Source organism: Lutra lutra, chromosome 5 (genome assembly GCF_902655055.1).
Source record: "Lutra lutra chromosome 5, mLutLut1.2, whole genome shotgun sequence".
In the NCBI taxonomy this organism is placed as follows: domain Eukaryota; kingdom Metazoa; phylum Chordata; class Mammalia; order Carnivora; family Mustelidae; genus Lutra; species Lutra lutra.
The window spans coordinates 16,050,707-16,077,444 of record NC_062282.1 but is presented as its reverse complement, the minus strand read 5'-3'; the positions used below and the strand labels follow the sequence as shown (position 1 = coordinate 16,077,444).

At 34.6% G+C, this 26,738-nt stretch overlaps 1 protein-coding gene across 1 annotated transcript in view; it reads left to right on the top strand.

Moving 5' to 3' along the window:
• CDH18 (cadherin 18) overlaps positions 1-26,738 on the top strand; it is a 482,604-nt gene that overhangs the window by 125,973 nt on the left and 329,893 nt on the right. The window contains 1 exon segment of the mRNA XM_047731353.1: positions 21,934-22,418. Within this exon segment, the coding sequence (XP_047587309.1) occupies positions 22,191-22,418 (228 nt within the window). The 5' untranslated portion in view covers positions 21,934-22,190.

Here is a 26,738-nt window from a genome sequence, read left to right as displayed (position 1 = left end):
TAATTTAATTAATTAATAGAATAATAATTGATTCTATTCAATTAATTGAGTTCATAAGTATAGGACCCTGATCTGATAGGTTCATTGTCCTTATTAAAATGAACACCCCCCCCCCCCAGGAAACAAACAAACAAACACAAGAAAGATGTTCTCTCTTCCTCTCTCCTGTGCACGTGAAACAAGGGAAGGCCATGTGAGACATATGGAGAAGGCTACAAGCTAGGAAGAGAGCTTTTTACCAGAAACTGAATTAGCTAGATTGAGCTAGCTATTGTTTAAACCTCCTACTCTGTGGTATTTTGTTAGAATAGTCCCAGCTGACTTGCTCATATGCAGCTCATAGTTCTATGGGAAAAGACATCGGTAATTTGTTTGTTGTTTTCCCTTGATCATGTTGTTGCACTTAATGCTTTTTAGTATAATTCAATTGGGTATGGAAGTACTGTTTATATATATGTCGAGTTTTTTATCAGATAATTAATTCTGTGATAATTCTATTTAAAAGTTGAGTTATCAATAGTCTTTGTTGCCATTGATTATTGGACAAAAGCACATGTATTCTGTTTAGCCTAAATGGCTTTATAGGGACCATTGCTAAGATTCTCACGTTTTAAAATCAGCTATTGGATGAGAGATAGGGCATGAGTTTTCACAGACGTGAACAGGACTATTGAGTAAATTTCAATAGGAAAATAAGAGAATATCTTTGACCTCTTTGATTCCTCACCAAAGTAGAAATATTGTGGTATATCATGGCTTACACTGTCCATGATGAATTGGAAATGTTGAATCCTGAGGTAGATAATGGGATATCGAGAATATATGAGGTTAAATATCGGTATTAGAGCAGATATGAAACAAAAAAAATTTTGGACCTCATGATTATCCTATGTGGGTGTATGTACTCAAATGTGAATCCACATGGTATAGCCCTGCAGGCAGATATCTTACAACTATTTGTTTGTCCTCCCCAAAAGATTCCATTCTTATAGAATGCTCATAGTTTTACTGGTAATATTATTATTTTTACTAATTACAATTGAGAAATTTATATAGGCAGGGCTCTTAAGAGACATTATATCATGTAATAATTTTTCCATTCATACTGAATGGTGTTGCCATGTTCATTTCAAGTAGGAAAACTCAGTCCAGCAGAAGTTAGTTCACTCAGATAAACCAATTTATTAATGTTTAGTGACAGAGCCAAGACTCACGCTTAGATCAGCCTAACTCCAAAGCTTTTCTTTTCAAGTTTACCACCTGACTAATCCAGATAGGATTCTTCTCTAGGTTCTTCTCTGGGAAGAACGAGGTATATAATGAAGAATTTGTTCTCTATTTTGATAATTTATAAATTTAACATTATGTGGGTAAAATATTATGAACATTTCTTTTCTCTTCCTATTTAGCTACATCTTAAATGAGCTTAGTTATCTATACATATGAAACCATGCTAATAAAGACACATTACTTTGTACTACTTCTTTAAAAATCATGTTTCACAGAATATTCTGTCAGCCAATAAACCAAAAACCCTTGTTTTCTTTTTGTTTAAACTCACAAATTTTAAGTTAATTGTTTGAAACAAAAGAGGATTGCTGTCTACTAATCTGGATTTCTGCTTTTCAAACATACCATGTCTATTTGTTCACCATTCAATATTGAAATTATTGTACATTCTTAAAATTGTGTGATATGTGGTGGTTAAAAATAATAAGCCAGGTCTATAATAAACATAAAATGCAGTTATTATTATGGCCAAAAACAATTGCAAAATACTAATATGAAATTCAAAAAAGTATCAATTTAGCTTTTTTCCTTTATGCTCTGTTGATATACCTATTACTTATTATAATTTGTCTTCAACATTATAGATGCATATTAATTTTTATATGTGGAAAGTAGAACTGAGCATCAGAGGAAGAAACTTATTATGATTTTTGCTTTTCCCTTTATATGCAATGTATTGTTTTTATTTATTTATTTCCTTACCATGACTAGGTAACACTTTTATAATAAAAGCAAATAATAAAATCATCATCATAATATTTTCAGGATAAAAATCTAGACCTAGAGAATATATTTTTAATTATTTGGAAAGTGAATATAAACAGCTTTTGAATATTCCAGATAAAGATATATTTGCTGAAAAACCTCTATAGGACCACAAAGTAGCTATTATATTAACAGTGTGGCAAATTCCCCATGTAAACATATCAGCATGTTATCTAATAATACTCTGGAGGACCTTATAGGGTTTTGTTGTTTTGCTTTCACATAATGCACCAAAGTTATATTTTAGTAGCCTACAAGAGTTAACTGGAATGTCCACAGGGACTTTAATACAATTGGGAGACCCTTTTATATATCCAGTCTTTTAAATGATTATATTATGCAAACATATTACCTACTTTATTCTCTAATTGCTAAAAGCTATAAAAGCATAAACAGGATAATGTAATAACTGGAAATATATGCAACAAATCACAAATAAAAACTCAATGAGTTTTAGGATATTAAAAGGAAAACCCTTTACTTTCTTAGCTACCTCAAAAATTAGATATTTAATGTCTCATTTTGTTAATATCTTAAAAATCTCAAAGTCTTGAAAATGTTAGGATTAATCTTATTTTTATAGGTCTGAGAGATTGATAGCAAAATAGTTGAAGAAGTTCCTCTACAATTTCCCCATGTACTTTTTTTTTTTAAATAAGTCACCATCACAGAAGAAATTTTCTATTTCATTTAAAAAAACTCTACCTATGTAGTGGTTGTTCCTAGAGTTTAACCTAGTTTACCAGGGTAAGAGAATCAGACTCATTTAAATTGTAGGCTCCTTAGCTCACTGAAACTATTAGAAGACATTTGAATATGTATGACTTTGATTTTTTTCTAAGCTAAGTTGTAAAGAGAGATAATGTGGGAGAAAAATCACATTTATCCTAAATATTATATACCATTGATTATCATAGTATATACATTCAGGTTTTAAATTTTGGTAGTAGTTCACTAGATATACTAAATAAAGGGCCTTTCCTATTTTTATCTTTAACATTTGTGGATAGAAAAAATGTAACATAAAAATAAATATGAATTAAATTCTAAAGTGTGATATTCATATAACAGAATATTACTAACATATTTCAAGAGCTTATCATGAATCAGAAAGAGTACTTTATCTTGTTTTGGACCTCATAATACTAACTACAGTTTATGGGTTAGTTACTATTATCAGATCATCCAACATCTGGGGATGAGAGTTTGCGATATTAAATAACTCACATCTCAAGGACTGATGACAGATAGTTAGAGGCATAATGATTCTAAGCCATGTCTATTTAAATCCAGTGTTGGGGAAAGACACTGAACTCAAATAGAACTGTCTTCATACCTCAGCTTTTAGAAGCTATTTCAATGCCAGAGTCTTAGTATCTTCAAGTAGAAAATGATCATAAAACTATTTAATTAAATAAGAGAATGGCTTTAAGGACATAGCCCATTGTATATCATGTGGTAGATATGTTTAAAATAATTATTTCTATACTTTACTCCATTAATACTTGCAAACATAAATTCAGTGTAAAAAATAGGTTAATGGAATCTTGGCCTTTTATCAATAAACACATTGCTTTAAGTGGTTATGCAATCCTTTCCGTTCTAAACTATTTGTTTTCTAGGCTTCTATGATACCTCACCTGCTTCCTGTCTCCACCACTACCACCAAACCACATATTTCTTCTCTTTCTTTTACAGGTTACTAATTCTTTACTTTTTTTTTTAAATTTATTTATTTGAAAGAGAGATAGAGAGAGAAAGAGAATACATAGTTAGGAGTAGGTGCAGAGGGAGAGGGATAGAAATCATCCAGCAGACTCCCTGCTGAATGAAGAGACTGATTCCAGACTCCAACCCAGGACCTTGAGATAATGACCTGAGCCAAAATCAAAAGTTGGTTCTTTAATTGACTGAGCCATCCAGGCACCCCTCCTAATTCTTTACTTTTAATTCTAAATGGTGAAATCCTAATACTGAGTCTTACACCCTACACTCTTTGCTACTTTAATGTCTTCCAACATGACCTTATTAACCAATAGCCTTAAGTTACCTCAGTATCCTGCTGACATGCTAATATCTTTTCTGATCTCCCCACTGAGCTCTAGACTAGTTTAGGTGATGGCCAACTCACCATCTCCTTTCGGATGCCTTATAGGTAGCATACAATTACTAAGTGAAAATAGACCCTACATTCTCGCCTTGTTATTCTTTAAATCTTATGATTCTATTTAAATTCTCTGCCTTCTAACCCATCCACCTTTAAGACTAACACATAGTCTTAACATAAATGTATATAAATATTCTACTTGTTGAGCTAGCTGGATCTCTTTATCCTTCCTATGATAATGCCTTATATTTAGCTACCATTATCTCCCACTTGCACTTCTGAAATAGTCTTTAGATCTGTTCTTCATTTATTTATTTATTTATTTTAAATTTTATTTTATTTTTTCAGGGTTCCAAGATTCATTGTTTATGCACCACACCCAATGCTCCCTGTAATATGTGCCCTCACATAGGCTCACCTAAACCCCTCCCCCTCCTCCCCCTCAAAACCCTCAGTTTGTTTCTCAGAGTCCACAGTCTCTCATGCTTCATCATCCCCTCTGATTTCCCCCAATTCACTCTTCCTTTCCTTTTCCTCATGTCCTTCATGTTATTCCTTATGCTCCACAAGTAAGTGAAACCATATGATAACTGACTCTCTCTGCTTGACTTATTTCACTCAGCATAATCTCTTCCAGTCCCATCCATGTTGATACAAAAGTTGGGTATTCATCCTTTCTGCTGGAGGCACAATACTCTATTGTATATATGGACCAAATCTTATCCGTTCATCTGTTGAAGGGCATCTTAGCTCTTTTCACAGTTTGGCGGCTGTGGCCATTGCTGCTATGAACATTGGGGTACCTATGGCCCTTCTTTTCACTACATCTGTATCTTTGGGGTAAATACCCAGTAGTGCAATTGCAGGGTCATAGGGTAGCTCTATTTTTAATTTCTTAAGGAATCTCCACACTGTTTTCTGAAGTGGCTGCACCAACTTGCATTTCTACCAACAGTGTAAGAGGGTTTCCCTTTCTCCACATCCTCTCCAACACTTGTTGGAGGTAAGGTGGTATCTCAATGTGGTTTTGATTTGAATTTCCCTGATGGCTAATGATGATGGACACTTTTTCATGTGTCTGTTATCCATTTGTATGTCTTCTTTGGAGACGTGTCTGTTCATGTCTTCTGCCCATTTTCTGATGTGATTATCTGTTTTTTGAGTGTTGAGTTTGAGGAGTTCTTTATAGAATTGGATATCAGCCCTTTGTCTATAGTGTCATTTGCAAATATCTTCTCCCATTCCGTGGGTAGCCTCTGTTTTGTTGACTGTTTCCTTTGTTGTGCTGAGGATTTTTATCTTGATAAAGTCCCAAAAGTCCATTTTTGTTTTTCTTTCCTTTGCCTTTAGAGACATGTCTTGAAAGAAGTTACTGTGGCCAATGTTGAAGAGGTCACTGCCTATGTTCTCCTCTAGGATTTTGATAGATTCCTGCCTCACATTGAAGTCTTTTATCCATTTCAAGTTTATCTTTGTGTATGGCATAAGAGAATGGTCGAGTTTCATTCTTCTATACATAGCTGTCCAATTTTCCCAGCACTATTTATTAAAGAGACTGTCTTTTCTACACTGTATAATTTTTTCCTGGTTTGTCAAAGATTATTTAACCATAGAATTATGGGTCCATATCTGGACTCTCTATTCTGTTCCACTGGTCTATGTGTCTGTTTTTGTACCAGTACCATGCTGTCTTGGTGAACACGGTTTTGTAGTAAAGCTTGAAGGCAGGCAACAAAACAGTTTTGTTTTTCTTTTTCCACATTTCCTTAGCAATTCAGGGTCTTTCCTGGTTCCATACAAATTTTAGGATTGTTTGTTACAGCACTTTGAAAAGTGCCAGTGGAATTTTGATCGGGACGGCATTGAAAATATAGATTGCTCTGGACGGTACAGACATTTTAACAATGTTTATTCTTCTGATCCATGAGCATGGGATGCTCTTCCATCTTTTTGTGACTTCTTCAATTTCTTTCCTAAGTGTTCTGTAGTTCCTCGAGTACAGATCCTTTACCTCGTTGGTTAGGTCTATTCCAAAGTATCTTATGGTTCTCGGTGCTATAGTAAATAGAAACTGTCCTTCAGATATGTTCTTCATTTAATTCTATTGATTGCTCATGTTCCATTATTTCCATGGATATGGGTGTTCCTTTACATCAGTTTATGTTACACACTTTTCAAAACTCTCCAGTGTCTACTCATGTCATTCATGAAAAATTACATGTCTTGAATGACTGTCAGCAAGATGGCAGAGTAGGAAGTCCTAGACCATATTTCCTCACATGGAGACATTCATTCAAATTCCCATTCTGAGAAATCCAGAAACTAGTTATGATGGCTTCTGCACCTTAGGTGAATATGAAACCAAAACACATCAAAGGTAGTAGGAAGATTGTGTTACCTTCTTACCATAACATAATCCTTCCTCCTGGAACAGAGTACCATGCATTTGGGAAGACACTCTAAGCTCCCGGCCTCTCCCTGGGGAGGGGAAGGAAAGACTAGACAATATGTCCAACATTGTGATAATTTTTAGGGCAATGCCCAAATGATAGGCCTCTGACTCTTCTGTCTCAGAATGCTGTCAGGACCCAGCAATAATGCTCACTCTTACCACTTGTATTCAACATATTATTAGAAGTCCTAATCAGAACAACTGGGCAACCAAAAGAGATTAAAGGCAACTAATTGTAGAGGAAAACAAAAGTTATATCTAATCACTGATTACATGATCTTTTATAGAGAAAACCTGAAGATCCCTTCCCCCCCCACACAAATGCTTAGAACTAGTAAACAAATTCATCAAAGTTGCAATATATAAAATGAACATACAAAAATTAGTTGCATCGCCATTCCACTAGCAATCCAGAAAGGGAATTAAGAAAACAATTCCATGCACAATAGGATCAAAAGTAATAACACAAGAATAAATTTAATCCAGGACATAAGACTTGTACACTGAAAATTACCAAATACTGTTAAAAGAAATGAAAGACACAAATGGGAAAGACATGCCATGTTCATGTATTAGAAGACCTAATATTGTTAAAATGTCCATACCATCCAAAGTGAATTACTGATTTAGTGTAAGCAACCCTTATCAAAATCTAAATGACATTTTTACATTAATAGAAAAAAAAATCCTAAAATTCACACAGAACCAAAAAAGGCCCTAATAACCAAACAATCTTGAGAAAGAACAAAGCTGGAAGCATCACACCTCCTAATTTCAAAACATACTACAAATCAGTACTAAACAGCACATTACTCGGATAAAAACAGTCACATAAATCCATGGAACAATATCAAGAGCCAGAAATAAACTCGATGGCTACCCAAGAGTGCCAAGAGTACACAATGGGGAAAATATCCTCCCTTCAGTGAATAATGCTAGGGAAACTGCAAAACAGGGAAATTAGAACTTTGTCTTGCACTAATTACAAATTTAATTCAAAATGGATTAAATACTTCAATGTAAGACTCCAAACTACAAAACCCATGGAATAAAAAATAAGCAGTAAACTCCTTGACATGATCTTGGCAATAATTTCTTGTATTTTACACCAAAAGTAAAGACAGTAAAAGCAAAAAAAAAAAAAAAAATGGCACTACATCAAACTAAAATGTCTCTGCACAGCAAACATTCAACAAAATGAAAAGGCAATAAATGGAATGATGAAAAATATTTGCAAATCATATATCTAAAAAGGGATTAATATCCAAAATGTGTAAAGCACTCATATAACTCTAGTAAAACAAAGAAACAGATTGAAAATGAGCAGAGGATCCATATAGACATACTTGCAAAAAAGGCATACAGATGGCCAACAAGTCCATGAAAAGGTGCTGAATTGCACTAATGAGGGACATGCAAATCAAAACTACAATAAGATATTACCTGATGCCTGCTAAAACAGCTATTATCTTTTTTTTTAAAAAACATTTTATTTATTTATTTGACAGACAGAGATTACAAGCAGGCAGAGAGACAGTCAGAGAGAGGAGGAAGCAGGCTCCCTGCCGAGCAGAGAGCCCGATGCGGGGCTCGATCCCAGGACTCTGGGATCATGACCTGAACTGAAGGCAGAGGCTTTAACCCACTGAGCCACCCAGGCGCCCCAAAACAGCTATTATCTTTTTGTTTGTTTGTTAAATACTCTTTCTACAAGTAATCTATTCTTTTTCTATTAATATATAATGTATTATTTGTTTCAGGGGTACAGGTCTGTGATTCATCAGTCTTACACAATTCACAGCACTCACCATAGCACATACCCTCCCCATGGTCCACCCTCCAGCCACCCCATCCCTCCCACCCCCTCCACTCCGCACTCCTCAGTTTGTTTCCTGAGATTAAGAGTCTCTTATGGTTTGTTTCCCTCTCTGGTTTCATCTTCATTTTTTCCCCTTCCTTCTCCTATGATCCTTTGTCTTGTTTCTCAAATTCCTTATATCAGTGAGATCATATGATAATTGTCTTTCTCTGATTGACTTATTTTGCTTAGCATAATACCCTCTAGTTTCATCCACATCGTTGCAAATGGTAAGATTTCATTTTTGATGGCTGCATAATATTTCATATGATATCTATCAATCTATCTATCTATCTATGTCTTCTTTATCCATTCGTCTGTTGGAGGACATCTTGGCTCTTTCCACAGTTTGGAAACTGTGGCCATTGCTGCTATGAGCATTGGGGTACAGATGGCCCTTCTGTTCACTACATCTGTATCTTTGGGGTAAATATCCAGTAGTGCAATTGCAGGGTCATAGGGTCGCTCTATATTTAATTTCTTAAGGAATCTCCACACTGTTTTCCAAAGTGTCTGCACCAACTTGCATTCCCACCAACAGTGTAAGAGAGTTCCCCTTTCTCCACATGACACGGTATTTTCTCATGAAAATGTTATTTCTCATTTGGACTCATTTTGCATGTTATTCATACATTTCTTATCATCTTATCTCTTTCCAGTTACTTCACAGTATTCTTGTAGAAATCAAATAATAAAAAAATATGAGAAATGCACTTACATGTTGTAATTCAGGATAAATATTTTTATGACAATATTGAATCTTGTTTATATATGTTTTATTTCTCTTAGTCTCCGATTAAACTTACAGGTTTCTTTCATTTCTTTTTTTTTAGTATTGGTATCTTGAGAGATCACAGTGCATTAATTTCCAATGTAATAGAATTTGAAAAATAATTTTTATTGAATGAATAACAGAGAGACAGCAAATTTGCCTATAGTGTTAGATTTGCAATGGTTTGGCTTCTATTACTATTATCAAAAATTATAAATCATTAAGCCATATCAAAATTCAATTTTCATTGAAAACCAAGATTGTATTTTATACCATTGAGGCCCTTATTTTGAACTATTTATTAGATTAAGTTCATGTTTGTTATTAGATGATTCAGAAATTAATTCAAAGGACATTTTCCTTTGTAGGCCCATCCTGCTACTCCAGGTATTTGAGAAGTAACAATGGATATCCATCCTGTTTTTAAGAAGTTCACAGTCTAGTTTGAAAAAAAATAAATAATGTGGTAGAAGTTTATAGTGCAAAATAAAATGTTCTTTACAGTATGCTACAGGTGCAGAGAAGTACCTGACCCATGAGTAGTGGTGGGATTTGCAACTGGGGGACACAGGGAGGGAATGGTGCTCGTGTTTGAAGGACAAGTTGACAGTTTCTAAGGGCCTTTCAGAAGATGTAGAGTATGCAAAGCCCTGTGAACATGCACTGTGTGTTCATACTACTATCACTATTGAGCATGTGGAGTATAGAGTTTCATGAGGCTATGGCCTATGATAAAATGTCTTTAGCCATGTTGTTTAGGTGTAGTTTATGAAAATGGACAAATTTCCTATAATTTTGTGATACCGGAGTTGGCTATATTGGTAAGAGCATGATTCTAACAATAAAGGGTGAATTTGAACCAGAATGGAAATGTGATGTTCTATCAAACATCTGACCATTTGAACATAGTTTTTTAAATATAAATTTATAAAAACATTACATGTGCCTTTTTTTCTGCTTAGGACATTTTATCCAATTTTATCATTAATTGACATTCACAAATATAATACTTAGCATTAAAAATTGTTATGGCTCCTTAGCGATTTTTATTTTCTAAGGAAAACTGTTAACAGTTGGTTTGACTAATGTTTAAAATAAAACTTCAGTGTGTGTATATATATACACACATACATACATGTATATATACATATTATTTATATATGTATGTATATGTATATATGTTTATTATATGCATATACATATACATATGTATGTATATATGTATATGAATATACATATGTATATATATGTATATACACATATTATTTATATGTGTGTATGTGTATATGTGTGTGTGTGTGTGTGTGTATATATATATATATATATATATATATAAATAGCATAAAAATTCTTAACACTCAGGGTGTCTAGGTGGCTCAGTTGGTTAAGTGTCTACCTTTGGTTCAGGTCATGATCCCAGGGTTCTGGGATCCAGCCCCATGTCTGGGTCCTGGGACCCAGCCCCAAGTCAGGTTCCTTGCTCAGTGGGGAGCCTGCTTCTCTGTCTCCCTGTGCCTGCCACTCCCCCCCTACTTGTGCTCTCTCTCTGTCAAATAAATAAAATCTTTTAAAAAATTTTAATTTTAATTTAATTTTCTTACAAATAAGAACCATGATGCTCCATATTACATTTTAATTAAGCCAAGAAGATTCCATATAAACTAAGGAAACTAAAATACCCCAAAAGAGGAAGAATTATATTCCTACTTGTTATAGGAAAGGTGAGCCACTTTACTGTAGAAGTGATTAAAGAGGAGCCTGTGTGGCTCAATCAGTTGAGTGTCCAACTCTTGATTTCATCTTAGGTCATGATCTCAGAGTCATGAGATCAATCAAGCCTCATGTCAGCCTCCACGCTCAGCGGGAAGTCTGCTTCTCTTTTTCTTTCTCCCTCTGCCCATACCCCAGATAGCTCGCTCGCCCTCTCTCTCTTAAAAAAAAAAAAAAAAAAACTACAGAAAAGTTAAATTCTTTCAACTTTTGGAGCTTTATTATACTCATCACTGAGTATCTTTTTGGGTATACTTCAATTCAGGACATTTATTGTAGTTATTTTCTAAAATGCATGTTTTAAAAACATTTTCAAATCTTATATAGGAATTTTTTTCTAAATTATATATAATGTACATCATACAGATAGAAAACGTAGCTCTAAAATAGAAAGCCATAGCTCTAAAAGATATACAAGTATTAAGTATTCATTATCAAGACATTATGTAACAATTCTGTATTTTAATAATGTTTAGCTTTAATTTATTCTAAGAAATATAAAATTCAAATTATAATTAAAACATTTTCTTATATCCAGCTCATGAGTAATAATCCAATAAAACTTTGCAGTGATGCATGGAACATATTTCATGTAAAGAGTAGCCACTCTTAATTTAACAGACATACTTTAACTTTTATTTTCTCAACAGTGTCACTGGCCTTCGAGTCATAGGTATTCTTGACTGTAACCATAACTCTGAATAATTTTTACAGAGACTCATGAAGTTATGACACCTATTTGACTTATGGGAAAATTGGGCCACAGTCACCTGACTACTCAGTGGGTCACTCAAAATTCAAAGAAGCCAAACCCCATTTTATTTGTTCATTTAGCTGAGTCTTGACTGTGAGCCCCAGACTATGCTAATCAGTTTAGAGCATAAATATTAAAGTTAAGTTCTGGGTGGAGGTTATAGTCGGGTTTGGAAGACAAGTAAATTCCTAAGTCATGTGTTCCTGTAATGAAATATCAGTAAGAGCAAAGCATATAAATGTATTTCATGTAAGTTTTACATGACAGGAACCTATCTCAGGAAATAAAAACTGATAAAAAGCATTTAAGCCAGACTCTTCTATAATGAATTGGATGAGGAGTAGTAAACTGTGAAAAATGTCCCAAGGCAAAGGAGCTTGGGCTAGTTAGTTAACTGGGTAGAAGGACATGATTAGAAAGGTAAGAGTTTAGCAAGGTTTTTTTTTTTTTTTTTTTTTCTTTTAACAGATTTGTCTGTTAAAAACTTCTCATCCTTGGTGACAAGAATGTTTGGTTCCTTCTGCTCTAGAGAGGATTTCTTTCACATTGGGATATTATCTCTTGCCTTTGGGAAGATCAGAGTGCCCTTTTACATCTGTTCCGTTTCAAGTAACCTTAACTTAAAATATCCTACATGCCTGAGTGGCATATTCTGGACTCTTTCATGACAACAGAGGGACCAGGGGGTGGTAGAGTGGATGGGCTCTGGAGACTCACTTGGGAGACTGGTGACTCACTGATCATTAAAACAGAAAAATGGGCTTTTCCTTTAGATGAAACAGCTTGCTCAAAGGCACGAAGACTAGCAAGAGCCCAGCATAGTCAGGAGACAGTATGGAAAATATGAGTAGGTGTTTTCTGAGCAGACACTGACGATGACAGGGAAAGTGGGAAGGTGCCACATATTGATAAGTCATGAATCTCATCTGAAAGTGTTTTGATTCTCTCCTGGAGGTGATGCTGAGACATGGGGACAATTTCAAGCAAGGAGTTGAAATTCTATACAGTGAGAGGACAGACTTCAAAGGCAGATGGGTTGAAGGGAACTTTACACATCACACCTTTCATTTGCATTTCATAGTCCTGTATGCTATGAATGACACAGATACAGCATAAGATGTAGTTTGTTACTTCAGAAGAAAAAGAGAAAAACAGGATTTTAATATTTGTGATAAAAGTTGCATTAAAAAAAAAAAACTGTCACCAAAGATAAGTCCTCCGTAAGTTAGGGTAGAGTGTCATCTATCTTCTTGCCATCACAGCCCCCACACACTCCCCCATTTTCCTTTCCCTTTTTTTCTTTCCTCTGTACTTTATTTCCCATGCACCCTCATCCCTGAAATCCAAAGGCTGGAAAACATACAATTTCAGTTTTATGGTTCTTAAATTAGGGTTAAATTCAGCTCTGAGTAACAAACATAAAAAACCTGAAATATTTTCTCTATTAACTGAGCTCAGAGGAAGGCAGCTCAGGGATTTCATGGAGGTTGAACTCTACAGTGTTCTCTGGGATAAAGTTGCTTGCTTTCTCTATCTCCACGCTGTGATGCTCATTGTCATGGTGCCAAAGGGAGTTTTTAACCATCACATTCAGGATTCAAGTGTCAAGATGAAGGGGTAAGAACAGATAAAACACCAATCAATGTCTTCTAGGGAAATTTCCTGGGGTCTTGCAAGATGATACTCTGCTTATATGCCATAGGTTAGAACTTAGTGATGAGGCCATATCCAGCCACAACAGAGGCTAGGAAAAATAGTGTCTATTCTGGGTAAGTGAGGCACAGGGACATAATGCCTGGCAAGATGTATGGAGGGCTCAGTGTTGGAAACCAGATAGTGAGTTAGACCACCAGGAGTTTGTACCAGTAGTGCTTTTGATATTTTAAATCAAACTGAATAACCATTTTAGAAATTTATTTCATGAAACTCTATCATCTTAGATGATATGTGTATGCATACTGTGTGTGTGTGTGTGTGTGTGTGTGTTGTGTACAACAGGAATATACACTAAACATAAAAATAGTGTGATATGTGGGGGGCGTCTGGGTGGCTCAGTGGGTTAAAGCCTCTGCCTTCGGCCCAGGTCATGATCCCAGGGTCCTGGGATCGAGCCCCACATCAGGCTCTCTGCTCAGCGGGGAGCCTGCTTCCTCCTCTCTCTCTGCGTGCCTCACTGCCTACTTGTGATCTCTGTCTGTCGGATAACTAAATAAAAAAACTTAAAAAAATAGTGTGATATGTGGAAATACTTTTAGAAGTCAAAGAAATTCAGAATATCTATTTGTTACTCAGACATGTATGGATAAAGTCAGAAACATTGTTTTTGGTACTACCATTTTCTTCTATTTTTGTTTTCTAATTTTTTGAGCAGTGTTAGCTAGACTTTAGGAAGATTAGAGTCAGCCACATGAAAATTTGGAGTAATTTTATATTAGCTACTGCAGCCAAGTAGAGCAATATTGTGATTATCATCTTATATTCTCATGTATCTTCAGGACATTGTCCTTCCTACTATGTGTATAAGTTCAGGAATACATAAAATATTAAAATAAAACTCCATATAAATATGTTTACATTATTCTAACAGTAATAGAATTTGTCTTGAGACAGAAAAAATAGTGACACCATGAATGATAGTCTCTATTTTATTTCCTTTTATTTATTTATTCTTAGTCAACACAGTAGCAATGTCTGTGCACGTATTTTGATCTATAAATAATAGAATAACTGCAAATTCATGAATGCCTATTTGGCTCAATATTTGAATAGCTTCCTTAATTGCCTCTGTGTAAAGAGGAACTTAATGAAAAAGCAGGATTTTATTGATAAAATATGATTTTCTTATCCAATATTTGTGTCTTTGATTGTGACAATCTTTGAAGTGAAGCCAAGTATAATGTTAACCAAATCAAAGCATGCTTTTAAAAAGTTTTTCTGTAAAACATTTTTTAAGATTAAATATTTGAACTTGAAATTTGGTATCTTCACACTACTCTTGCAGCACACATTCTGAATTAATTTGTCTATTCGTCATTTAGCTTTCATTCAACAAACATTAACTTATTGGCTTCATTATAAGAAGTACTTCACAGGATATAGAAAATACACAGTGTGAGACTAAACACAAAACAAAACAAACAAAATAATAAAACCAAAAAAACCTTACACAAAGGGAAAATTAAATAACATCTATATAAATGATTAGAATGCCGGTCTGCCATAATAAAACAGGTTTGGCTAATGCTATGGTAATTTAGAGGATCAAATGATTCCACTGAGCTTTGGTATCCAGACTTGCAAGTGAAGGGTTTGAGATTTTACCCTACTATCAAGCTAACAAGTTAGCCTGCCGTAGTTTTGGAGATGCGGACAGAACCTATGAGACTCAGAAGCAGAGAAGACCTCCTTACCCATATTATAGTAAGTGGCATGAATTCTCCTTGCTCCTTACATCCCGTTGGGGAATGTGAAGCAGCCATACACATACTACGGGTCATGGCTAAGGAACCCTAAGCTTTGGAATCTTCAGTGTTATATTGGGTCTGCAAACAGACCTCTTTAATCCTTATCCTAAAAGAGGACATCATAATCCAGTCAGAAAATAAATCTGCTTTCTGCCCCAAAGGGAAGTTCTAACTTTCTTCCACAGCTGTTTGCTATACAGGTACCCATGGAAAAATAGCATCAAACAAAGCTGTCAATGCCACTCATTCAGAAGATGTATAGAAACACAAGAGACCCCAAGAGATTTTTTTCTCCAAAACAGAGAGGTCTTTGTGGGGAAACATTTGTTAGACTAGCCCTCAGAGGATAGGTATTACTAAATGGAATTTGGAGAGTAAGGCTCTTAAGGCTAAGAAAGAGGAATGAGCCGTGTGGAGGGAGTAAGGCCTGTATGTACACACATAATGTTTTCATAACCACCTACATGAAACTTAATATCTGTTACACTTACAATATTGATATTTTTTAAAGACTTTATTTGAGAGAGAGAGAGAGAAAGAGAGAGAGAGAGAGCTCAAGCAGGGGGAAGAACAGAGGGACAATCGGATTCCCTGCTGAGCAGGGAGCCTGACATAGGGCTCGATCCCAGGACCCTGAGATCATGACCTGAGCCGAAGTCAGATGCTTAATGACTGAGCCACCCAAGTGCCCCGCAATATTATCTCTAACAGAAAAACACAATATGAAAAAGGTAATGCTTTCTGATTTGTGTTATTTTTATATTATATTTTTGAGAGAGGCATACTTTGAGGTGATTTTAAATATATATGTACATATATATTTATGTGTGTACCTCCTTTAAGCAAATACAATTTGTCAGCTCAAACTTTGGGGCTATAGGAATGTCCTGAAAAGGTCAGACTGTGATTGAAAATATTGATTTGGTGATCAACCTAGTGATGAAACAAATTTAGGCAAAGCCTCCACAGTCTCTGTGGTTTAGGAGTATATGCATTTTGACTGTAAGAGGGTTCCAGTTGACACAGATTGAGAAGAGTAAAATTGCTAAACAGATAAATTACCAATTGAAAGAGAAAAACAACTGTTTTCTCACAGTAAAAATATTGAAGGACAAGAAGGTAAAACAAAACTCAGAAGTCAATATCATTAGAAATTAAACAAGAACTAGATTTAGAAAAAGAGAATGATACCAATATTCTTGATCATTTAATCCAAAAGTGACGGAAACCATAGCTCCAGCATCAGACATATGCCTGAGAACGCATCTTGCCAGCAATGGGAGTTATGCCTGTAACCACAAAATTTTAGAACATCCTGAAGGTAATGCACACACACACACACCTGGCTATATAGATAAGTATTAAATAATTATTTATTAAACTTAAAATGGCTCTTGCTCAGTATTTGTAACTTTCATCTGTATAAGTACACCAGAAATCAAACATAAAATGAATTCCCTTATATTTAAATCTGCCTGACCGTATGACGGCTTTAAATAATTCATCATGGAAAAGTTAAGTTGCTTTATCTTCAAGATGACACAAAGAACAGCTTTCTCATCTGGTGAATATACAGGTTTGACAGTTGGGAAGCCCCGCTTAGGTGTATTGAACATCATGTTCCCATTGACTCATACTTCTCCCCACAGGATGTTTTTCTTATATCTCCCCCTGAAAGTAATTCCAAATAATATGGACTTTCCATTGTGCTTTATCTTCCTGACATTTTATGCTTAAGCTAGGCTTGCTCTGTGTAAAGTCAGATAAATTCCTACTAAGTAACGTGTAATTCTAGAGTTTAGAACTTGGTGGCAATTATAATTCTAGGATTTTTGAATATGTGGAATTTCACATGTCACCTATGGAGACTGGAATGATAAAATCATGAAATAAAGTCTACAGAGTATTTTTTTTTTACAAAGACTTTTTTTTTTTTTTTCAAAATAATAAAGAGGATAGCACTTTCTTAAAAAGAAAGAAAGAAAGAAAGAAAGAATGAATGAATGAACGAACAAAAGACATTCCCTAGACCTCTGTAGAGTTTAAAGCTTAAAAGTTAACCAATTGGTTAAAAAAAAAAAAAAAAAATCCAGTGAAATGCACATAACGTATGGGATAAATGTGAGAATCCATTTCTCTAAGAATATAAGAATATTGTTTCCTCGGAGCCCTCAGAAGGAATGCCTGCACTGGATATCTATAAACACCTATTTAATCTTGGGTCATGTGAGTAACTCAGTGTAAGGAAAATAATTTATAAATAATACTCAGTTATTAAATCATAAATTCAAATAATCAGATTGCTGCACATGCTCAAAGATAATTCATGAGAATCTTTATTCATAAATGAAAAATGTGAAGCTCAGAGAAAAAAATGCTTATAAAAATGTGATTGTGTTCTGCAAGAAGAACATTTGAGGCCATGTCCTTTGACTCATAGTACACTGTTACTAATGCTACTATGGCTGAAGGAGCGAGTAGCTGGAAGCAATGTTTCACCTCTGAAACAATGTAGCTAGAATGACTCTTAGTTCATGCAACTGCCAGTAGACTGCCCACAAGGCTGCTGGAGTCAGGTCTACTACATCTTGACCTTGAGAACCTCACCACCATTGTGAAAAATTTCTCAGTTGTCTCCATTCACCCATCATTTGTTTCAGGGTACTGGAAAATATAATTAACATCCATCTGTCATTGGTATATATTCTAACTAAAAGGCTGTAAGAAGAAAGTGTCAGATCCCTAAGAGTTCAGAGGTGAAAGGGCTCTGAGAGTTCATATATTGGATTGTTCCATGAAAGTAGGGAAGGTGTTTGAGTTCTGCTTAATCAGAAAATGGCAGATGTCTGCAACATATTTCTACTGTGTTAGTCTCAATATTTTATTGTAATTTGTATTTTAATTCTTTCTAACCTATGCAGGGATCAATTTCTTAAAATAGACCATATTTTTATATTTGGAGTTCTCTCTCCTCATCGTAAATGAATTTACTTACATAAGTACAGTAGTAATATTTACATTTGTTCTTTCACTCCACAGAGTCTTATTTATTGTTTTATAATTATCATAGTAGAGATTCTAAAGATAAATTTGCAGATTAAAATGCATTTATATATTTTTGGAATGCCAGACAAGATCAATATTATAAAGAACACATTCATTGTATATATCTGTAATGCACTACAAAAACTACTTTCTTAAACACCTTCACTCATGAATTATGCTTTGTTAAACAACTTAGCATAAAGGGCAAAGATGTTAATTTCATTTAAAAATCACACCAAATGGTGTGAAAGTATTAAGATAGCACCTTTTATATATTCATCAACTTGAGTTCTAAGAAGAACAACTAAAGTTTCTTTTTTGAAATCTGTGACTTGAAAATTGTCTGTTGATACATAAAAAATAAATAAAATTATCCAAATAATTTATTAGACTAAAAAAATATTAAAGTCAATTATTTAAGCCACAAATTTTAGTAGATGAGAAAATTGAGACTCAAAGAAATTAGACGATTCACATGTTTGTACTACAAGTGCATTGTTGGGGGAAAAGAAGGAAAGAAAACTTGCTTTTTTTCTGACTTTCCAGTGCTCTCATCATGTTGGAGCTATAATGGTATTTTAAAAAAATATGTTAGATTGACTTCTTTAATTTAGTTATATGCATTTAAGTTTCTTCCATGTCTTTTCATGATTTGATAGCTCATTCCTTTGTGGTGCTGGATAATATTCCATTGTCTGGCATTCCACAGTTTATCCAGTCACCTATTGAAGGAAATGCTGGTCACTTTAGGCAATTATGAACAAAGATGCCATTAGTATTTGCATGCAGGTTTTTGTGTGGACATATGTTTTCAACTCTTTTGGGTAAATAACAAGAAGCACAATTGCTGGTTGTATGATAAGAGTATGTTTAGTTTTATAAGAAACTGCCAAATTGACTTTCACAGTATTGCTATTTTGGGTCCCACCACTCATGAATGAGAATTCCTGTTGCTTTTCATCCTCATAAGTATTTGGTATTGTCAGTGTTTCAGACAATTACCATTTCTAATTGGTGTGTAGTGGTATCTTATCATTATTTTAATTTGCATTTCCCTGATGGCATAGGTGGATTATCTTTTCATATGCTTATTTGCTATCTGTTTATCTTCTATGGAGAGATGTCTGTTAAGGTCTTTGGCCAATTAAAAAAAAGGTAAAAATAAATTAAAAATAGACTTTTGGGGGCGCCTGGGTGGCTCAGTGGGTTAAGCCGCTGCCTTCGGCTCAGGTCATGATCTCAGGGTCCTGGGATCGAGTCCCGCATCGGGCTCTCTGCTCAGCAGGGAGCCTGCTTCCCTCTCTCTCTCTCTCTCTGCCTGCCTCTCTGTCTGCTTGTGATCTCTCTCTGTCAAATAAATAAATAAAATCTTAAAAAAAAATAGACTTTTGGGTCAACTTTAATTTCAGTCAGTGAAATATTTATCTTTTGCTTCCATAAAAAAATGCAAACTTCAAGTTGTATTTACCAGATAATTAAAATTAAATCCTAGTTTTAGCCCAATACAATTCTTGCACAACTGGTAAAAAAGTATAACCAGTAACCCTCATTATGGGGAGAGATACTGATAGAGAAAACCACCATATTCTAAGTCTCATCTGAGACTTTTTTTTTAAGTTTTTATATATTTATTTGACAGAGAGAGATACAGCGAGAGGGGAACACAAGCAGGGGAAGCAGGAGAGGGAGAAGCAGGCTTCCGGCTGAGCAGGGAGCCTGATGTGGGGCTGGATCCCAGGACCCGGGGATCGTGACCTGAGCCGAAGGCAGACACTTTAACAACAGAACCACCCAGGCGCCCCCCATCTGAGATTTTTTTTAATTCCTTACTTGATATAAATATTTATCTCAGTGTGAAAGAATTATCCTGTGGCTACTGATGTATATTCCGTTTGCTAAATCCTTTTATCATCATGTCATTCACCTTGTAATTCATTCAGATCTACATTTCAGTTTGTGTTGGTGTACAGGGGTGAATTTCATGAAATGAGAAAGTGATTCATCTAATATTTTTACTATCTAGAACAGCTATAATCTTGAATACAATTTTTTTTTTCTAAATATGTATTAAAACCCACATAGAGGGGTGCCTGCTTGTCTGTCAGTTAAGCATCTACTTTCTGCTCAGATCATGATCTTAGTTAGGGTCCTGGGGTCAAGCCCCTCATCAGACTCCCTGCTCAGAGGGGAGCCTCTTCTCCCTCTCTCTCTGTCTCCACTCCCTAATTTGTGCTCTGTCTTTCTCTCTGTAAAATAAATAAAATCTTTAAAAAATAAAGAAAATACACATATAAAAAATATAGCAAAATTTGCTACACAGTTTCATGTTTTTATAAGCTAAAAATTTTAGGGTCAACCTTTTTTTCTCTTCTCCTGTCTCTTCTCTTCCAGAAATGTTTCTAAAGCTTTGCTATATTGTCAATTATACTAAAATCTAAGTCCAATGCCTCAATATTTCTTATTTAAAAACCAGAGCATCTCCTCCTGCTCTTTTTTTTTTTTTAAGATTTTATTTATTTATTTGACAGAGAGAGATCACAAGTAGGCAGAGAGGCAGGCAGAGAGAGAGGAGGAAGCAGGCTCCCTGCTGAGCAGACAGCCCGATGTGGGGCTCGATCCCAGGACCCTGGGACCCTGACCTGAGCTGAAGGCAGAGGCCCTAACCCACTGAGCCACCCACGTGCCCCTCCTCCTGCTCTTTTTGCCACCACTCTTTAGTTCCTTTTACTTTTCTTTACATAGCTGTTACAATTACTTGAATGTCACCCCCAATCTTGAAATCTGTTTTGCCTGTATGTGAAGACCACAGCTCACAGGCTTCTCAAAGTCCAGTCAAGCTATAATTCAGCCTATTGATGCTCTCTCACTCATATTCAGCTGTGCCAATCTGATCCCCATATACGGAGTTATTTTAAATTGCATACATTTCTTTTCAGTTATCTTTTCTGCTGTGTTTTATTTTCTTCTATTATATGTACTAAGAAATTCAAGTACCTGCTTCCTTGATCTATGACAATTTTTCAGCGCTAAAGAATTTTGAGTATTTTGTTGATGTACAGTGAGTCACATGTAGTATGTAATCCAAGCATAGCATGTGTTGTGAATTTGTATCACATTTAACAAAAAAAAAAACAAAATAAACACAAAAGCAAACAAAATTTACACTTACTATGGAGTGCCTAATAGATCACATATTCTAAGAGATCATATTACACATGTGCAAATACTCATGGTCAGTTTCTGAGTGTTTCTGCATTCCCTAGAGCTACGTTTCTGTTTTTTCAAAAGATTTTATATACACACGTATATAAATACACAAATATGCATATATATGTATATATGAACAAATATCTAAATACATAAATTGTTTTAAAATACAAATATATACATATATAGATATAAATAGTAAATATATATATGTATTTATTTAAATTTGTTTTTAAATATTGAAAACAGCACAGATAAGGAGGTCCTTATAAAAATGTTTGCAGTATGTAGGCTTATGCATGACTATGTGTATGCATGTATGCATGTATTTCCAAAAGAATTTGTATAGATTCTTATCAGCCTCATACTATAAAATATTATAATTTGCATTCAGAGTGAATAAAGTGACCATGTTTTTTAATATATATAATTTTCTCTCTTTCCATTAGGTAGAAAATGATTGTCCGTGTTCACTTACTGTGAAGATTTGAAATCAGACAACTACAGCTTTGATTCTCCCAAGTGTTTCAGGATGTAAATGTAGTCTGACCTTTCCCTGATGGGCAGTTAAATCATGGACACGCTAAACAATTTACTTTGGACTGTCCTTTCAAAAGATGCTCTGGCTTCTCTCTTGAATGCGCACTAAGCATTTGTAACTGACAAGGAAAAGAAAGGAGACTGTGAACTGGAAAGCTATCTTACAATGAAAATTACGAGCACATCTTGCATCTGTCCAGTCCTAGTGTGTCTCTGTTTTGTGCAGAGGTGTTATGGAACTGCTCACCACAGCTCCATCAAGGTGACCAGAAACCAGACCAAACATATTGAAGGTGAAACCGAAGTCCACCACCGTCCCAAAAGGGGATGGGTTTGGAATCAGTTCTTTGTTTTAGAAGAACATATGGGACCAGATCCTCAGTATGTTGGAAAAGTAAGTTTTTCTTATTCTTTTTCCTATTCTAAGAAATTATGGGATAAGATAAGAGTAGCGTTGGGTTGGTTTTGGAAAAGACATGGAAAGTAGAATGAAATATACTACAGAATACTATTTCTTGCTAAATACTTGCTAAATACTACTTCTATGCTAAATGGTTTAAAATAATGACTGTAAAAAAAAAAAAAAAGAGAACTTTAGCAGTCATGTCACCTCTCCCTAAACATTAGTTCATCCGTGCTGGACTGGATCTTCGCCGGTATATTACTCTCTACATTCTTTTGTATAAAATGGAAATATTTAATTGAACACACAATTGGGCAATTTTGCCTTTATTACCATAAAGGTATATTAGAATTCACAAAGTCATTTATTGGCACATTGATATTTACAGTTTTTAATCTATTGCTAATGCACATGAGGCAAAAAGAACACACTTTTTCATGACATCTGACTTATTTTTATTAATTGTTACAGAAATCGTATTTGAATTTAAGTCATCTTTTAAAAACACGTGGGTATTTTTTTCAATTCCCCAAATTAATTTCCACTTAAATGCTCATATATTTTAAATACACATTCAATATACACAGCAGGTACAGATTTTCTTAACATTCCAAAAGAATGGAGTTGATGAAATAATCACTAACTTCAGACCAGCTTCCTTTTCTCTCAAAAATACAAGACAATTTAATGGCTCAAAAATACTAGACATTAGGAAATTGTGTGCTCAGCAATAGGGGACAGCTTAACCATGTGTCATATACGCTCCAGGGTAGAGAATAGCATGAGAGGTAGAGAGACCTTCTGATGAATTATGGATCGTGGGAGACAATCACTTAGATTAGTTCAGTACCTCTGGGAGAAACAGTAAGCACGCCAGTAGAATCTCCATGACTTCAGGCTCATTGAATTCCGTCTCCCTGCTTGACTATTTATTTTCACTTTAGTACTGGTAGTACTTAAAAAAAAAAAAGTTCTCCATCCAAGCCACGGTGCTTCCCTCACATGCAGGCAGTTCAGGATCACGAACCATCTGCTTTACCCCTCATCCAACAGGGAGGCACTGGGTTGCAGCTGTGTTTTCCATAGCCAGTAGGAGCTGCAGAGTCAGAATGTGGTACATAAAAAAAGATCTGAAACCATTCAGTCATTTTCTTATATGCATATTAAAAGGAGACAAAGCAACTCATCTTTATCATTTTCTTTTTATTCCCTGCAAAGTATTCCGCAAAGTAAATGAAAACAAATGTGCTGAAATAAAAATGTAATATATGGAATTACTTGAAAGTTTTTTGCTTGTGAACTTCAAAATACTTTTCTGTAATAATTTATTATCCTTGGAAAGGAGAAAAATAAGAAACAAAATATTTCCTCCCTTTAGGGGTATACCAAAAGGAAAACATATTTTATTTTATATATATATATATATGTGTGTGTGTATATATATATATGTGTGTGTGTGTGTGTGTGTGTGTGTGTGTGTGTGTGTGTGTGTATTCTGTTATGTATATTTCTTGTCCGTTAAATCTAAGTGAAAAAAAAATTTGCTCGAAAGGGACAGATTAGACAACCTTCATTTCGTTTTGCATCATCTCATTTGGTAAATGAGGAAGGTAGGTCAATTTCAAACATTCTTTCTGGGCTGGAGTGCTGATGAACATAGGGTTGAAAGCTTGTTACCCACCATGCGTGAGTGGAGGTCTATGAAGCTATTCATATTTGTGAAGGTTCTGAAGAAATTGCTATCTGCTCTGTTGTTTATAGTAACAGTAGACACATATATAATGGTCATACCCAAGGATGTGGCTCTCTTACTCACTCTCTGACCTAATCCACTCACTTGGTCTTTCTCCTCTATTCTAATCTTCCTTTATGAGAAATTCTAACTTGATTATATAGATTCTTTCCACTCACCTCTTACTATATACATACATAAAAACATCACAGATTTTTAAAAGACTGTAAAACTCAATCCATTATTAGGATATAATTTTATATAAGCTATCACAACTAAAATTTATGCCATCCACCAACCATCCATCATTGGAGTAGACTCATTCCCTTCATGAGATACCAATGATTAGTAAGTGAAAAGCTAGGTTTGAGTTATAGCTTCTCTGCTTATTATCTGTATTATAGCGGGAAGTCTCTGTAATTGATTCTCTGTATTTGATTTTGATTCTCTGTATTTCTGTGTCCTTAATGGTAAAACTGGGAAATATTGTTTGGTATTTCTGATACTAATTCAGCTATAACGGTTAGTTTATGGCTTAGATCGTGGGTCAGTTAAATTATAGTTTGTGTGCCAAATTCAGCCCGTGCACATTTTTGGTACTGCCTACATACTAAACAAGTTTTGGGTTGTTTGTTCTCATTTTTAAATTCTTGATTTTTTAAAAAAATAATTTTTGTGGCATATGGAAATTATATGAAATTCAAACTTCAGTTTCCATGACTAATGCGTTTTTTATAATACAGCCACACTTATGCATATATGTATTGTATATGGCTATTTTCAAGCTACATTGGTAGGATGAAGAGGCGGCCAGAGAAAGCAAGGCACTCCAAGTCTAAAATATTTACTAATGGCATTTGCAGGAAATGTTTGTGAGCTCCTAGTTAAGATGCCTGCCTCACCTAGTATACTGTGGATTCTTTAGAAGCAAGTCCTGGGACTACTTCATCTTAACACTTACAGTATCTATCTCAGTGCCTGCTGCAATGATCAAACGGTAATCCAAGAAAAGTGCTCCCTGAGCTATAAACTTTTGTAGCCATGTTAATAGTTGTGATAATTATTTGAAATTATTGAAACCAAATCTCACTAATAATTGCTTTTATGATGTAGAGAATTTTTGAAAATTTTGAAATTTTCAAATGGAGAGATTTTTGACTTCACCATTTTCACTGGGGTACAATTGCCTCATAGATATTTTAATGAATGTTTATTAACTGTGGTGTTTTAATTTTTATTGTTGTTGTTTCATTCCTATTTCATGCAATTATGTAATGAGTGCTCTTCTACACATATTTAACATATATTATGTCTGTGGTAGAAATTTCCAAAAGTGAGATTCTGATTCAGATAAATAAATCTTTAATTTTGGTAGTATTACTTGATCCCCCTCCATAGGTAATGTAGTATTTTGCACTTCTCTGTAAGAGTGACTATCTTTCGACAGCAATGCCAATAATGGGATTGTAAAACTTGGAATTTTGCAAATATAATAGGTAAAAATAGCATCTTTGTGTATTTTTAGTGTATATTTCTCCTATAATGAGTGAAATTCATATTTGAGAGATACAAATTTTTTTTACTAACTGTCCATGTCCTTTGATATTAAATTCTTTTGTTAGACTCTTTGACTTATCAATAATAATAGTTCTTTATATAGTAAGTATAATAATATCTTGCCAATGATAAAAGTAAGTTATGAATAGTTTTTTCACAGGTGACATTTGTCTTTGGACTTTGTTTATAATTTCTGCTTTATAAAAATTTATTATTTTTAACATAGGAATTCCTAGTATTTTTTTGTTGTTTTTTTTTCACCCAGTGTTTTCTTTTTGACATATAACTAACATACAGTGTTATATTAGTTTCAGTTGTAGGGTGTAATGATTCAGTGGTTCTCTGCGTTACTCAGTGCTCATGATGATAAGGAACTGTCAATACCCTCTATTTGACACATCCCCTCATCCACCTCTCCTCTGGCAACTACCAGTCTGTTCTTTGTATTTAATTGTTCCTTGATCTCTTTTTTGTTTGTTTTGTTTTTTAAATTCCATAAATGAGTGAAATCATTTGGTATTTGTCTTTCTCTGTTATATTTATTTCACTTACGTTGTATCATCTAGGTCCACCCAAGTTGTTGTGGATGGCAAGAGCTCATTCTTTTTTATGACTGAATCATATTCCTTCATATGTGTGTGTGCGCGCACACACACACTACATCTTCCTTACCCATTTATCCATCAGCCACTTGAAATGTTTCCATATCCTTGTTATTGTGAATGATGCTGACTAAACGTAAGGGTGCATATATCTCTTTGAATTAGTGTTTTGTTTTCTTTGGGTAATACCCACTTGTGCAATTACTGCATCATATGATAATTCTATTTTTAATTTTTTTAGGAAACTCCATACTCTTTTCTACAGTGACAGCATCAGTTTACACCTCCACCAATAGGGCAAGAAGGTTTCTTTTTCTTCAAATCCTTGCCAAGGCTTGCTATTATTTTTCTTTTTGATTCCAGCCACTCTGACAGAGTTAAGGCAGTATTTCATTTCACCTGGCAGAATGGCTAGGATCA